This window comes from Xenopus laevis, chromosome 1S, assembly GCF_017654675.1.
Source record: "Xenopus laevis strain J_2021 chromosome 1S, Xenopus_laevis_v10.1, whole genome shotgun sequence".
Taxonomy (NCBI): domain Eukaryota; kingdom Metazoa; phylum Chordata; class Amphibia; order Anura; family Pipidae; genus Xenopus; species Xenopus laevis.
The window spans coordinates 146,290,251-146,305,826 of NC_054372.1; the positions used below are offsets into that span (position 1 = coordinate 146,290,251).

Sequence of the window (15,576 nt, forward strand, 5' to 3'; positions counted from 1 at the left end):
CCCGAAGCATTACTTTATAATAACTGTAATGAAGAATGCTGCTGTTCTACCTGTGTGAATTATCAGCCATTTCAAAAAATTAAATCAACATTTTTGATTTTACTAAGCTTTATGTATTCCTTAATGTAAATAACAGTTTTAGATTTAAAGCAAGCAAAGAGAATTATGAAGGTCAGCAACTGGGAGTGCAATGTGACGAGAAGAAGAATTGATTGAGCTAGAAAGTGGGGCAGTCAAATTAAAGGTAAAATGGGTGGGTAAGTGGGAAGCAGGCAAGGAAGGGGTTAATGAGATAAATGCTATTGTGGGTTTATGTAGGGCACTTAGAGCATATAGTGAACAGGATCAGGGGAAGGACGCAATGGCTAAGACAAAAGGGGAAGGGAGAGCTCAGAAAACCCTAACAATTCAAAATGTCTATAAATTAAATCGCTCAGCTTTTTCTCTGTTTTTTTCTAGACATTTAGCTATCCAGTGGCCTTTAGTATGATTTAAAGGAACCGAACAGTTACTATTCCTTTAACAGGTTTATTTTACGATAGTTCCAAATTAATAGACAGGAAGTCAAGGAACTGTGATTTTCATTAAAAATTGAAAAATTATTGGTTGATCATTTCACTGGTTCTTGGTTAACATATATTGTTGTTGGCAGATTCTTTAATTTTCCAGAAAACGTTTATTTTTTTCCAAGTAGGAATATATCAGTTTTATGTTCACTAGGGAAATATTTGCACATCTGTGATGCTGTCTCCTGAGCACAGTTAATATTCCTCTAGGGAGATCAGACCCAAAACTGAACCAATGTTATTAGCATACGACAGCTTGAAATAGCAAATGATTCCCTGTTAATGTGTGTGCATATGATGACTGACGTGTTTATTTGGGATATGAGTTTAACTTTATTACTCTATCAACCTGCCCTGCTATAAAAAATATCCTACAGCACTTCCATGTGAAACTACAGATCATTACACTGCTTCTTCAAGAATGCTTGCATTAATGGCAACATAGATACTGTAGTTACAAAGGTGAAAAAAGACAATATTATGTTTATTTTAGAAGCAATCTGCCAATTTTATAGTGGTTTGGAAACAACCCCTGAACAAACTGCTTCAAATAAATCCTAATTAAACATGCAGATGAACAAAAAAAAGGCAAATAATGTTTGATGGTCCCTATGGTTATATAAAACTTTGCTGGCAATAAAATGGAGAGACAGATTCTTGTCTCGAGATTCCCAAGACTCCACAAGACTGGTTTGAATTAATTTTAGAACTACACATCTCAGTATAAGCTAATACAGTATAAACAAAAAGCTAATTCATAGGACATTGCTTTGTAACTTGCCAAAAAATACAACAATATGAAACATGCAGCTAAACTGCATTTACAATGCATGTGTTTGTTTTCTTTATTGTAGGAATAATTGTGCAATTTGGCTCTTTTTGAAAAAAAAGATTTTTTTTTCACAAAAGTAATAATATCCACAATGCAGCAAACTGTAGAGTGTTCCACAGTGTCACCACCATTCTGGTGAAGAGCCATTTGTAGTGATGAGCAAATTTTTTTCACCAGGCATGGATTTGCGTCCAATTTTTGCGAAACTGCTGCAAAAATCCGCTACAAAACTTTTCAACGTAACAAAAAAGTCGCCATAAGAAAAAATGGCAATTGCCTTTAATCCATTTGGACAAAAAAAGTTGCAGAGACAAAAAATTTGCCAAGACAAAAAAGTTACTGAGACAAAAAAAGTCACCACAAGAAAAACGCCCATTGAGTTTAATGCATTTGGAGTTTACGTTCACGCAAATTTTTTGGCAAAGCGAAAAGGGACAGATTCACTCATCAATAGACATTTGCATTAAATCTAGGGAAATTATTTTTTGTTGCATATTCAAGTGCTGGAGATTGGCTAGATTAATTAAAGTGGACCTGTCACCAAGACACAAAAATCTGTACAGGGGGGTTATTTATCAAAGTCTGAATTTATCTCAATATTTTCTGAAATAAACTCCGACCAAACCCGCACGGGTTTTTTGGGCTTATTTATTAATACAATCCGTTTTTCAAGATTTTTTTTGATTTTTCACTGTTTTTTCGGATTTTTCACTACGAAAACTCCCAAAACTTTGGGGTATTTACAAAAACCCAGCGCACATCAAAAAATCATTGGGACTTCTCCCATTGACTTATATGCAGGTCTGAGATGCCGGATTTTAAGATTCTGAATTTTCCATCCTCGAGGTTTAATAAATCCTGAAAAATTCATGATTTTTTTTAAAAGTCAGATTTTATAAGAAAACATCATGAATTTTTTTGCATTCGGGGGTTTAGTAAATAACCCCCTAAAAGTAACTTTCAAATTAAAAATGACATCCAATTTCTATTTTGTATTAAAGCATTCATAGCTGTTGTAATCTAATTTAAAAATCTCAGCTGTCAATCAAAACTCTTGTCTGCCCCTCCCCTATGCCTTAGTCATAGAGGTGGGGCAGACAATTACTTTCACTTTCTATTCAGCACTTCCTAGATGTCACTGCTCTCCACACATTCCCCTATTCTCTTCACCATTTAATTCTGTAGCCAGGGCATGGGGCTGGACATTGGGTCCCCCATTCTGGTGCACAAACAAGATTCTGAGATGATGCAAGGCTTGCCTTAATAACAGTGTGCACAAAATGTCTCCTGCCTGCTTGCTGTAATTATGGATTCCCAGAATGAAGGAAACAAGATTTAAATAATTTATATAGTGTAATTAAAGTTCACTTTGCTTGACTAATGTGATAAAATAGGACTTTGAATATTTTTTGTTGCGTGACGGGTCCCCTTTAAGACTATTAAAGGCAAAGGCCTATAGCTCAGATGTAAAAATACCCCCAGCTATGCCAACTATGATAGACTTTTTGAAGTTTTTTAGTGACCAATTTAAATATTGAATGGGCATTTTTTTCACTGCATTAGATAAAACATGTGAATGTTTGCAGAACTTCTTTACGAGAAAGAGAAAATTCAGCCATGACTAAATGTGTTTGCGCATGTTTGTGTCCTTGCCATGCATACCATAGAACTTATCCATATTTTTATGACAATATATAGAACATATGGTTACTAAGGCATTGACCACAAACAAAATAAAGAAGAATAATCAAATAAAGAAGAACTGTGACAAGCTGGAAATGTTAACTATATTTTAAAACTATAATTGGAAGCTATGTGTCTCCTATGCAGTGCATTTAGTGCCAAAATGTACTTTTATTATTGAAAGAATTTGTTGTAGCTTTCCAATATAATGCAGCCTAGCCTGTAAGTTTAATCATTTTAATTTTCACCATTGAAATAAAGCACGGAAATCCAGAAAGACAGTACACTGAGGTCCAAACAGCATAGCACCGTAATGACTACAGGGAATGATAAATGTCAGAGTAATAGATGGTATTTGTTACTTTAATTCCTTCCGGTTTTATGTGCCAGTGGAGGACTTTACATGGAATTGGCACATAAATAAATTTTACTGTAGATATAAAATATGTAACAAGGTTAGATCCTTATGCTGGCATTTCAGAAAGGTCTCCAATAATGTCAACTTTTTCCCTAAGGATTTTAAGTGCTGGCACAATATTGAGGCACAGAAACCAAACCAAAAGTCTATTAATACAGGCATTAAACAATTAGTATAGTAGAGACACTACACGAACAGGAATTTAAAAAAAGAGCAATATTTGAACAGGTATGTGAGTTCTAAAGCCAGCTTCTATAATTAAATGCTTAGTTTAAATTCGATTTGTATGATTCTAATTCGGCCAAAATACGGACCTATTCGATTGAAAATGTACCTATTCGACCAAAAAAAAAAAAACTTTGACTTGATTTCGGTTGGTCTTTTTAAATTCAGATTTCGACGTTATTTCAATTTGAAATTCGCATGTTGATTCAAATGCTATCTCCAGCTATATGGTGAAGCTAAAGGTAATTGCCTCTGGTCTTGTGGGATGTTTATCCCACAGCATAGTGTAACCATAGTGCAACCGAAGAGCCAACAGGCAATTGTTTCATAACCCATGATGCTCAAAGCATAAGCCTGTGTAATATCCTTCTAATTTTAGAAATAACACTAGCTTGATGGTATTGAATCATGGTATTGAATTAAGTATTTCATTTGATGGAAGGACATCCTTATTTCTCATATTTCACAGATTATACTTGTAACATACTCTGAATCTGAAAGAAAGCCCAAGAATATTAGTGACATTTCCATGGAAACCAGTCTGTCTTTCTCAGTAGGGTCAGGAAAATGTATTTAAAGCCTACTTCCTCCTTCTGAAAAATGACAGTAGGCGGAACTGAGGGCCCAGCCACTTCAAATGTTAACAATCAGAAAGATAACTTTGACTCTCCTTATCCTACTTGAGGAGGAATCTTGAAAATCAAAGGCATAATACATTTAAAAGATCATATGTCACAATAACTGTAGATGATATTCTAGACCGGAAACCTATACCAAGGCTGCTTATCTATTACATTTGTACCTTTTCACAAACGTTTGTAAGTTTTTTTTAAAGATATCCTAATGAAAGACATGAACATTTGAGAGGGAGGAATTTTCTTGCTTTTCTGACAAACTAAGCCACACGGGAAGAGAGTAAGTTCATATATGTACACCAGTCACTCACTAACGTCGAGGTTATTAATTTATTTTGTTGTACAGGTATGGGATCTGTTATCCAGAATGCTCTGGACTTGGGGTTTTCCGGATTACGGATCTTTATAGGCTGGTTTTGCTTCCAATAAGGATTACTTATATCTTAGTTGGGATCGCATACAAGGTACTGTTTTATTATTACAGAGAAAAAGGGAATCATTTTTAAAGATTATAATGGAGTCTATGGGAGACAGCCTTTCCATAATTCGAAACTTTCTGGATAACGGGTTTCCGGATAAGGGATCCCATACCTGTATTTCTTTTACAAGGTTTTGGAAGTATCCTTCTTCTATAAAAGTAATTCCCAGAGAGATATTGAAACATTGCAAAAAATGCATCTAAACTTGCTAATGCATGTCATTCATTAATGTAATTTGTAATTAAACAATATTTCTAAATGTAGAATGATGTAAAGCATAGACACACAGCTGTATGACATAGTTCACACACTTGCTAATTAAGTTAAATTTGCTTCTAGCTATTAGAAAAGTCTCAGACCCATTTTCAACCATTTGGACCTGCCAGCATACACTAATTGCTATGATACTCCATTACTCTCCTACATGCCTTTCACCAACTGGCAGAGAAAATCAGGTAGCTGTTTGTGAGAACCGAGGAGCTTAAAAATAAGGATGTCTGGTATGAAAAGCATTAGACAATGTTCCTATGATAGGATCTCTGTTTGTTGTGACCTTATTGAAGAAATAAATAGAGGTCCTTCACTGATTTTTCTCTTCTTTATTATGAACGCATTTTCTAGATAAGAACTGCTTTCATTTGAGGGATAATATAAAACTATAAGTCAATAAATAATTAACTTTATTTCAAATATCCAAATTATTAGGGATAATTAAAAAAAACATTATCATCGTTCTTACCTTAAACGGGACCACCTGCATCAGAATAGCAAAGTTGGTAAGATGATTGCAGCGACAGACAGAGTAATTCAAATTGCCTTCAACACGAACACAACCTTTATTTGACCATACTCCAGAGCCCGAACTGTAAAAGGATTCCCCAAAATGAATGAAAGGTTAGCAACTCTATTTATCGATGAAGTTTACAAGTTGCTAGTACATGGCTACTATATAGATCTAATTACATTTTTTTTTTAGAGATTTCATTCCCTCACCTGTAATGATGGACGAATTTATTGGGCTGGCGCGAATTTGCGGCGAATTCCCGTGATTCGCCGCCAGCGAATAAATTTGCAAAACTGCCGCGAACATTTTTTTTTAAAAAATGGACGCCAGCGTCTAAAAGGAGTTTTAAAATTTTCGCAAATTTTTCGCAGTTTTCGGCCAAGCAAAACGGCCCAAATTTGCCCATCATTACTCACCTGTCCTGTTTCCAAAAAAAAAAAAAAAATAGCATTTACAAATAATATTCACTGTACTTCTGAAAAGGCTGCTCTATTTCTAGAAAGCTAAACACAACACAATTGTTAGCCAATACACTGCACTAATAAACACTTTAAAAGAAAATGACTTTTGCAAGTAAGGGCAGTGTTACATGGAAGCTTGTTGCCCAACATTTGTAGGTGTGAGTGCAATTAGGATCTTTAAACCAGCACTTCCAGGCATATACCATTTACATGAATAAGTACTTCTGAAGGTGGTCAGGTACACTTTCCAGCTGGTTCAATGTTACTGTATTTGCTTAATGATTGTAAATACATCAATACTACATTAACTAAAATAGAACAAGTCCTTTTCCAACATTTCCAAGCTGTCTAAATCTCTTCAGTCTCACATGGATTACCTTTTTTTTTTAAAAAAAACATGTGTTGAAAAGAATAGGTAGGAAAATTACAGCTTTCATATAGGATATAGGTAAATATACAAAATGTGTTGTTGCTAGTTGTACTGGAACAAACCCTGTGCAGGACACTTTTAATTAACCTAATGGCCAGCTAGAAACAATACCTATTTCCTATTCTACATTACACTGGATGCTATCTTGAAAGTCAGAGTGCGATTTTCACTGATATTTACACTATTATCTTACAGAAAAAGACTTGGTATGAGCTAAAGTGGGGCATGACCAAATCTTTGACAGCAATTGTTCAACAATTAATGGGTTGAAGTCCTAGCCATAATATCCCATGGTATATGTTTTATTTAAAAATTGAGTCCAAAATTCAGATTTCAATTTTTTTACGAATCATATTTTCTTTATAATAAAATTTAGCTTTTTTATTTCTGTTGATTGCTAAAAAATTGAGATTTATTTAGGGGCAGATTTATTAAGGGTCGAAGTGAATTCAAGGGAATTTTTGAAGTAAAAAATTTGAAATTCAAAGTAATTTTTTGGATCGAATAGGATACTACGACTTCGAATTTACTTCAAATTCGATTTGAAGTAAAATAGTTCGAATATTAGAATATTCGATAATCAAAGTACTGTCTCTTTAAAAAAACTTTGACTTCAATACTTTGCCAAATTAAACCTGCCGAAGTGCTATGTTAGCCTATGGGGACCTTCTACAGCATTTTTCTTCACACATCGCAGTAAAATCGTTAGATCGTATGCTAAAATCATTCAATCGTTCGATGGCCAAATTCGGTGAAAAATACTTCGACTTCGAAGTATATTTATTCGAGGGTCGAATTTCAGAGTATTTATCACTTAGAAATTCGTCCCTTGATAAATCTGCCCCTAAGTGTAAAAACCACAAAGATCTCTAATACAAAAGTAGTACACAAATGCACTGATTCTACTGGACCCATTTTTTTTACTAGTTATTATCTCAAAAAATCTAATTTTGGAGATTATAGAGATATTTGTATTTTTTAGAGCATTGTTCTGCATTTTTTTCTCTTCCTACTTTTTATCATCAGATTTTTTGATAACTTCCATGGCATTCATTATTTTAGAGAAGTAGAGTTTAAACATGGTTTCCAAAAGCTCTAAAACCACTAAAAATTGACCTTTAATATATGGGCCTGCACAAATTAAATAGTAGTGCATCACATTATAGTTTAACCTGAAAATGTCAAGGTACAATATTTTATATTAAGATACCATATGGCTGATTTATAAATGTTAAAATTTGAATTGCTGTCATAATACGTTTTTAAGATAAAACTCACAAATTCAAATTAGAATTCCAAAACCTTGCATTTTAAAGATTTATTAAGAGCCAAAAACTCAAAAAAAAATAGGCATCTAAAAATTGCTGAGTTTATGTAGAGTAAATGGGAGATGTCCTGGGCAGATATAATCAATATATTCAATTCAAGTTTTTCTTATTTTTATTTAGAAAGTTTGTGTAAAATGTTAAATTTATTTGAATTTAAAATAAAACTCTCTAAAATTCACAAATTCAAATAGACCTTGGTCTTTTAAAGTATGTGGATCTAAAATTGTTATTTTCCCAAAAGTTATTCATTCAGTAAATACTGCATTACCATTATAGAATCTAACAATTATACCTATGGAATTAATGGTTACTTTAAAAATTCAAAATTTTCTTTAAATTCTGTTTAGCTAAGTATGCAGAAAGAACTAGGGAAGATTGCCAAGAGAAAATGATGTTGTCTTTGTATTATATAATTGAGTATTAGATTGGTGTGATCAGTATATTCAATACTTAGTCTGTATAAACAATATGATTCATTTTTTTCTTTGTAATCCAGCCATACACTATAATGCCAAGTACTGAAATTGGTGCCAGTGTCCTATGCTGCAGGAAAGGTATGGGGTTCCAACAAGTTGGAATATCCTGCATATTTTTGTATTTGAAATGCTGTTGCATTTGGAAGTGTTTAATATTGACAATAGGTTGGAAAAATTCAAGTATCAGAATTCCAAATGTCATAATAATAGCATATGATATTTCCATATCATTTTTACTAAAATAGAATTCATTTTTTTCAAAATACACATTAGACAATAAACTCCAAAGTACTGTACAAATAGATGCATTAACTGACAGAAGAGGCAATTTTGACAGCTTTATAAAATTTATTATAAAACAGCATTTTCAGTAGTTTTAAGCTTGTGCTTTTAGGAAGCTGACCAAGCCACCAGCTCCTCCAGTTATTCTGGCTTACTCAACTGTAAATCTTATGTCTGGTTTACTTTTGAGCTTTTGTTAAAGACCATGAAAAGGTATTTGCATTAACTAGGCATGCAACAAATCCAGGATTCAGCCAAATTTCAGAAAAGGATTTTAAATTCATATTAATCGTAAGGGTTTTGATTTGGTTTGGCTGAACACCTAGGGGCATATGTATTACTTACCGAGAATCTGGCTCTGGAAAGCACCAGTGAACTCCTTTTCTCATTTGCATTTTCTAGCATTGATTTCTTCCCTATGATCATTTTAAAATTCCATAGTTGTTTTTTTTCCAAAAATAAAATGTTCTCCACATTTTGGGGCACATTTACTAAGGGTCAAATATCGAGGGTTAATTAACCCTCAATATTCGTCCATCGAAGTAAAATCCTTCGACTTCGAATATCGAATATGAAGGATTTACCGCAAATACTTCGAACGAACGATCTAAGGGTTTTAATCCATCGATCGAAGGATTTTCCTTCGATCAGAAAAACCTTAGAAAGCTTATGGGGAAGGTCCCCATAGGCTAACATTGGTGCTCGGTAGGTTTAAAGTGGCGAAGTAGGTAGTCAAAGTTTTTGTTAAAGAGACAGTACTTCGACTATGGAATGGTAGAATAGTCAAACGATTTTTAGTTTGAAACGTTCGAGTCGAAGTCATAGTTGAAGGTCGAAGTAGCCTATTCGATGGTCGAAGTACTCCAAAAAAAACTTTGAAATTCAACGTTTTTTATATTCGAATCCTTCACTCGAGCTTAGTAGATGTGCCCCTTTAAGTTGCTTAGTGTCGACATTTTGAAGTAAACTTGCCCACTTGTAATTTTTTTTTTTTTTTTTGCATAATTGTGCCTAAATGCTTAATGTTTGCTGTCAAGAAAGACTATAGGCAAACTTAGGGGCAAATTTCTAAATGCAGTATAAATGTGGTGAAGAATGTCTATTCCAAGCATCCTGTATCAATAGAATATTAATAAAGCTACCACTAAGGGGTGAAGTAAAATTGTCTAAATTATGCATGTTTTGTGTTTTTACCATTCGCTTGGCCTTCGTGACACAGCCCTGTCCTGGTTCTCTTCATACATCACCAATCATTCCTTCAGTGTCTCCTACAACGGAGTAGCATCTTCTCCCCTACCTTTTTCTGTTGGGGTTCCTCAAGGCTCTGTCCTGGGACCATTACTATTCTCCCTCTATACTTCCTCCCTCGGCAAATTTATCAACTCGTATGTATACTCAGATCTATCTCTCATCTTCTGATCTCAACCCAGAACTCCTAACTCGTGACTCCTCCTGCTTGTCCGCTATCTCTACCTGGATGTCGCAATGCTACCTTAAATTAAACCTCTCTAAAACTGAAATGGTTCTCTTTTCTCCAACTAACACCAGTAACATCCCGGAAGTATCCATCATAGCCAACAATTCCACTATCACCCCCTCTCCCCAGGCCCAGTGCCTTGGGGTTATCTTAGATTCTGCCCTGTCATTCACTCCTCATATCCAGTCACTTATTAATCATGTCACTTCCACCTAAGGATCATGTCCAAAATACGATTATTTATCACCCAAGATGCTGCCAAAATTCTTATTCACTCTCTCATCATATCACGTCTAGACTACTGTAACTCTCTTTTAATTGGCCTTCCCCGCTAGAGACTGTCACCTCTCCAGTCCATAATGAACACTGCTGCGAGGCTCATACACCTCAGCAACCGGTCCTCCTCTGCCACGCCATTCTGTCAATCCCTGCACTGGCTTCCAATACCTTTCAGAATCAAATTCAGATTAATGACTCTGACATTCAAAGCACTTCATAACTCTGCCCCACCCTACATCTCTGAACTCATCTCTATATACTCACCCAACCGCTTACTACGCTCCTCTACTGACCTGCTACTCAACTCTTCTCTCATTACCTCCTCACAGCCTCACTCTGCTTAACGATCAAACGCAACACCACATACAGTACCACATTTCTCACCAACTTAATTCGATCTTGCCCACTCCCACACCTTGTGTATTACTCCCTTCCCTTTAGAGTGTATGCTCTTTTGCATAGGGCCTTCCTCGCCTTTTTGTACCGGTATTGATTGTGATGTATGTAACTCCATATGTTCTATGTATATAATTCATGTGATTTAGTTGTATAATCACATTTACTTTACAGTGCTACGCAATATGTTCGCGCTATATAAATACATGTTAATAATAACAAAGCCATTTGTATAAATATTTATTTTTATAATCTAACTTTGTTTCCATTCATTTCAATAGTCCCTTGAGGTATAGAATTTTGCATATGTAATTGAGGCTTACGTTTAAAAGCAGTTTAAGTGTTTACATATGTAATTTATCCAATGATAAATGTGTTCCTTTGACGTAGTGAAGCTTTTTAAATATGGATTTGTAATTCAATTTCACTTTTTTGTGCAAAATCAATAGCACTTGTTTTTAAATAATGCCCATTAGAATAGAGGTTAATCATCATTATAGCTACTGTAGTCTTAGGTCTTCCTGTCATAGCTAGACAAACAAAATTATAAAAACTGTAAATGGAACCCCTACAACCAAAGCAACATTGTAATATTGACCCCAACTTTCAGGTGACTAAAAAACCTACAGTACTACAGAATATATTATCATCTAGAATTTGCAAAGATCCCTCACAGCTCTACAGAAGGCAAAAAATCTTTAAATGGAAACATGTCTTCCATGCATATTGTTGATAGTTAAGAAATATATTTCTCTGCAATCTTTCAGGGGGTTATTTATTAAAGTCTGAATTTAAAAAAAAAAAAAAAAAATGGAGATTTATTATACCCCGAGGATGGAAAAAGTCTGAATCCAAAATCCGGCATCTCAGACCTACCGAGGTTGTATATAAGTCAATGGGAGAAGTCCCTATCCTACTTGGAATTTTTTGTGTTTGTTCCTGATCTGATTTAATCATGCTTTTTTAACTATAAATAAGCTCCAATCGTGGATTCTAGTTTGGTCAGACTTTTTCCATTAAATTCTGATTTTGATAAATATTCCTCTCAGTGTATGAAGATAGCTCTTGGAAATGATTAGATTGATAGCAACACATACCTGAAGTTTAAGAAGGAACAGTACATATAGACATGGTTACTGTCATTCACGGCTTCAGCATACAGTTTAGGAGTCTAAAAAATAAAATTAAAAAAAGGCAAAATAGTTTATTTCTCATTTTAGCAAAATTTGTTTTGTTTTAATGGAAGTAAGTAATTCAAATCAACAGAAATGTACAAGACAGTTGCATTTGTTTAATTATTTGTTGTTCAAAGTTGTTCATTCATATGCATTATTGTTATTATTTATATAATGGTTGTAGGCTAACAACAATGGTACATAATAGATTAGAGCAGTTACTTGCAGGAAATTCTTAACTCCAAACAACAACATTTCAAAGCAGGTTACATCAGGGGAGAACTTTTTCATTTAAAAATATTGATCGACAATCGTTTCCTATTAGCAGAAGCTATGAAGGGACTCTCTATAGAGGGCAAATCGGCTTATGTTTAAATAATATGTTTCTCTGGTTTAACTGAGCATGAAAGTTCATCTGTGAGCTGCTTGTGATTATGCTCCTGCTATTGATTTTATGACAACGGCACCTGCAAGCTTTATGTAACACTTTCAGGAGTTGCCATGCTAAGAAAAACTTGTTTTATTCCATTAAGACTTTACAGATGAGTGGACAGGGATAGGCTTTGATATACACAATGGCTAAATTAGTAATGATCATCATGATCAATAAATATCTTGCATGCTCCATTTATACAAGGTTGGAAGTTGCCAGATTTACCTAGAGCTTTTCTGGCATTCTTTATTTGGAAACTTCATTATAAGCACATGGTTGGACATAAAACTTTTAGGCACTATTGTAAGATAACTTTAATACCATCTTATATGGCAGAAAACAATAGTCTTACAAAAATGAAAAGGAGAAAAGTGAACCATTTTCTCTAGCTATTACTTTAAACTTATGGGGAATTATTTATTAAGCTTTGAATAGTTTATAGTCTAACCTTTAAAGGGGATAATACAATTGTTTCAGAGATTTTGTTGTGTTAAAAGTCAGATGAAAAAAGTACTCCAACTCAGACCTGTTGAAAACATGTAAAAGTCAATGGAAGATATACTGATAACAACTGGAAGAATTTTTTTGAGTTTTGCACTGGGTTCCCAAAAAAATAATAGCTTTTGGGAAATATTATGAATAAATCATAAGAATTTGGGCACAATACCATAAAAAATCGTAGAATTCTGATTTTCAGAAAAATCCGTGAAATACGATCAAAAAAGTTAATGCGGATTTGGTCTAAGTAGTTTTCTGAAAATTGTAAAAACATAAGAACTTTTTGGATTTTAAAAAAATAACCCCCTAATTATCTAGTGGTCTAGTTGACTATGGCTGTTGTTTTGGTTTAAATGACTGGAAATTGATTCAAACTCTACTCCTGGTTACAAAAAGACACACAACAAAAAAGTGAGACACATAGTTATTGGATTCTTGTCTTAATCTTAGAAAGCCATACTTGTAATGTGAAATTTCAATGCCTAAGTCCCATTTATAAAGTCATTTATCATGGATGAAACTTCAAATATGAGCTGCTCAGTGGATAGAGAGGTCAAATTACAAACTATGTTAGAAACTTGCTTGTCATATGAATATTGCTTATATCTATTAAACAGCAAGAGTTTATCCCCTCAGCTGGGAGCGGGTGAAGTGAGCAGATAAATGTTTTGTTAAATCAAACACTCTTGTTTTAGAGAATTTATTGATACACAGAGTGATTGGATGACTGAAAGCTCTCATAAAGGGAATACTTCCACAAAAACTATTAATATTAAATGAGATTGTATTTTGTGGAAGTATTGCCATTATGTGCATCTGCACCTAAAACACAATTGGCAGTAATGTTGATTTTTTTTATACACTGGCACATCAGGATGCCAAAAAGCCATAGTACAAGATTATAATAGAAAAAAAAACGAATAACATCCTTTCCTCTAAACCATTTGTTCTGAGCAGCTGTTGTATTAAGACAAGATGTAAAAGCAGATAAAAAGAACCAAGAACATAACATTTTCTTGATAAAACTACTTGTGTTCCTGTTCTTAATTAATTCTTAATCTTTTGGCATCAGAACATCAGACCAACACATGAAACAACATTAACAAAGTTAGTTGCATTACAGATGAAATCATCCCTCCCAAGCCCATTTATGAAAGCATGGTATGAGTTATTTTTGCTAATAAAGCATTGAATAGATGTATTGCTGGCAAATAACAATGGTCAACAATGATTAGCCTTGTTGTCCATGCTGGTTCTTATGTTGGAAAATAAAGCAACCATGAAAATATTTTAGGTTAGAGATAGAATACAAAAGAATCCATCATTCGATACTGAGAAATGCTTTATAATGTCTCTTTACTAAAAAAGCATCCACTTATACCCATTTTACTAATACAGGTATAGGATCCGTTATCCGGAAACCCGATATCCAGAAAGCTCAGAATTATGGAATGGCCTTCTCCCATAGACTCCATTATAATCAAATAATTCACATTTTTAAAATTAATTTCCTTTTTCTCTGTAATAATAAAACAGTACCTTGTACGTGATCCCAACTAAGATATAATTAATCCTTATTGGAAGCAAAGCAATCCCATTGGGTTTATCTAGGGGCCCATTTACTTAGTTCGAGTGAAGGAATAGAGGAAAAAAAGTTCAAATTTCGAATGGTGGAATATGGCTACTTCGATCATCGAATGGGCTACTTCGACCTTCGACTACGACCTTCGAATCGAACGTTTCGAACTAAAAATCGTTCGACTATTCGACCATTCGATAGTCGAAGTACTGTCTCTTTAAAAAATTCTTCGACCCCTAGTTCGCCACCTAAAACCTACCGAGGCCAATGTTAGCCTATGGGGAAGGATTTAATCGTTCGATTTTTCCTTCAATCGTTCGATCGTAGGAATATCGCAAAATCCTTCGACTTCGATATTCGAAGTCGAAGCATTTTACTTCAACCCTAGGTAAATGTGTCCCCTGATGTTTAAATTATGTTTTAGTAGACAAGTTTTGGAGATCCAAATTACAGAAAGACCCTTTATCCGGAAAATTACAGAAAGACCTTTATCCGGAAAACCCCGAGCATTCTAGATAACAAGTCCTATACCGTACTATTAAAACATATAGAATGGGTTATTTCAATTATATTGAGTGCTCTTGGGTATTTCAATGCGAATAAAATATAAGGATATTATATATATTATAGTATAGTGAGTCAACTAGAAAAAAAAGACAGAAAAGATTGTGCTTTATATAGTTTGCCTGCAATAACGTCCTTCTGAGTAAGTTATTTTTGCACCAAAAATATTTGACACCTCTAAGCAGATCTTAAAAAATCTCAATGCAATATCTGCCTAATTTAGCATATTACATTGCAAGTTTTAAGTTTATGTTCTCAGATATACAATATTTTTTCAGTTTATTTCTTTTCCTTGCACAAACTATCCACAATTTATATTTAGCATATAACCATGTAGTAAACTGTACTTTCCCATGCCTATTAAGTTACACACAGACCAATGGTTGCAGGCTTATAGCAGAGCATACTTGGTACTGATCCAATTAATTCATAATACAGAATATGACAATGCCAACTGCAGAAGTTATTTTCAGGGGTGAACAAGGCAAAAAAAGACAAATGACTTAATAAAAGGCGATATAAATGTAATGAGAACCATTTAAGTGACATGTTTGCTTCTTTATGGAGACTGAAATT

At 34.1% G+C, this 15,576-nt stretch overlaps 1 protein-coding gene across 1 annotated transcript in view; it reads right to left on the reverse strand.

The window, feature by feature from the left end:
- LOC108705178 (adhesion G-protein coupled receptor D1-like) overlaps positions 1-15,576 on the reverse strand; it is a 279,938-nt gene that overhangs the window by 115,084 nt on the left and 149,278 nt on the right. Inside the window, 2 exon segments of the mRNA XM_041580325.1 lie at positions 5,578-5,701; positions 11,849-11,922. Of these exon segments, the coding sequence (XP_041436259.1) occupies positions 5,578-5,701; positions 11,849-11,922 (198 nt within the window).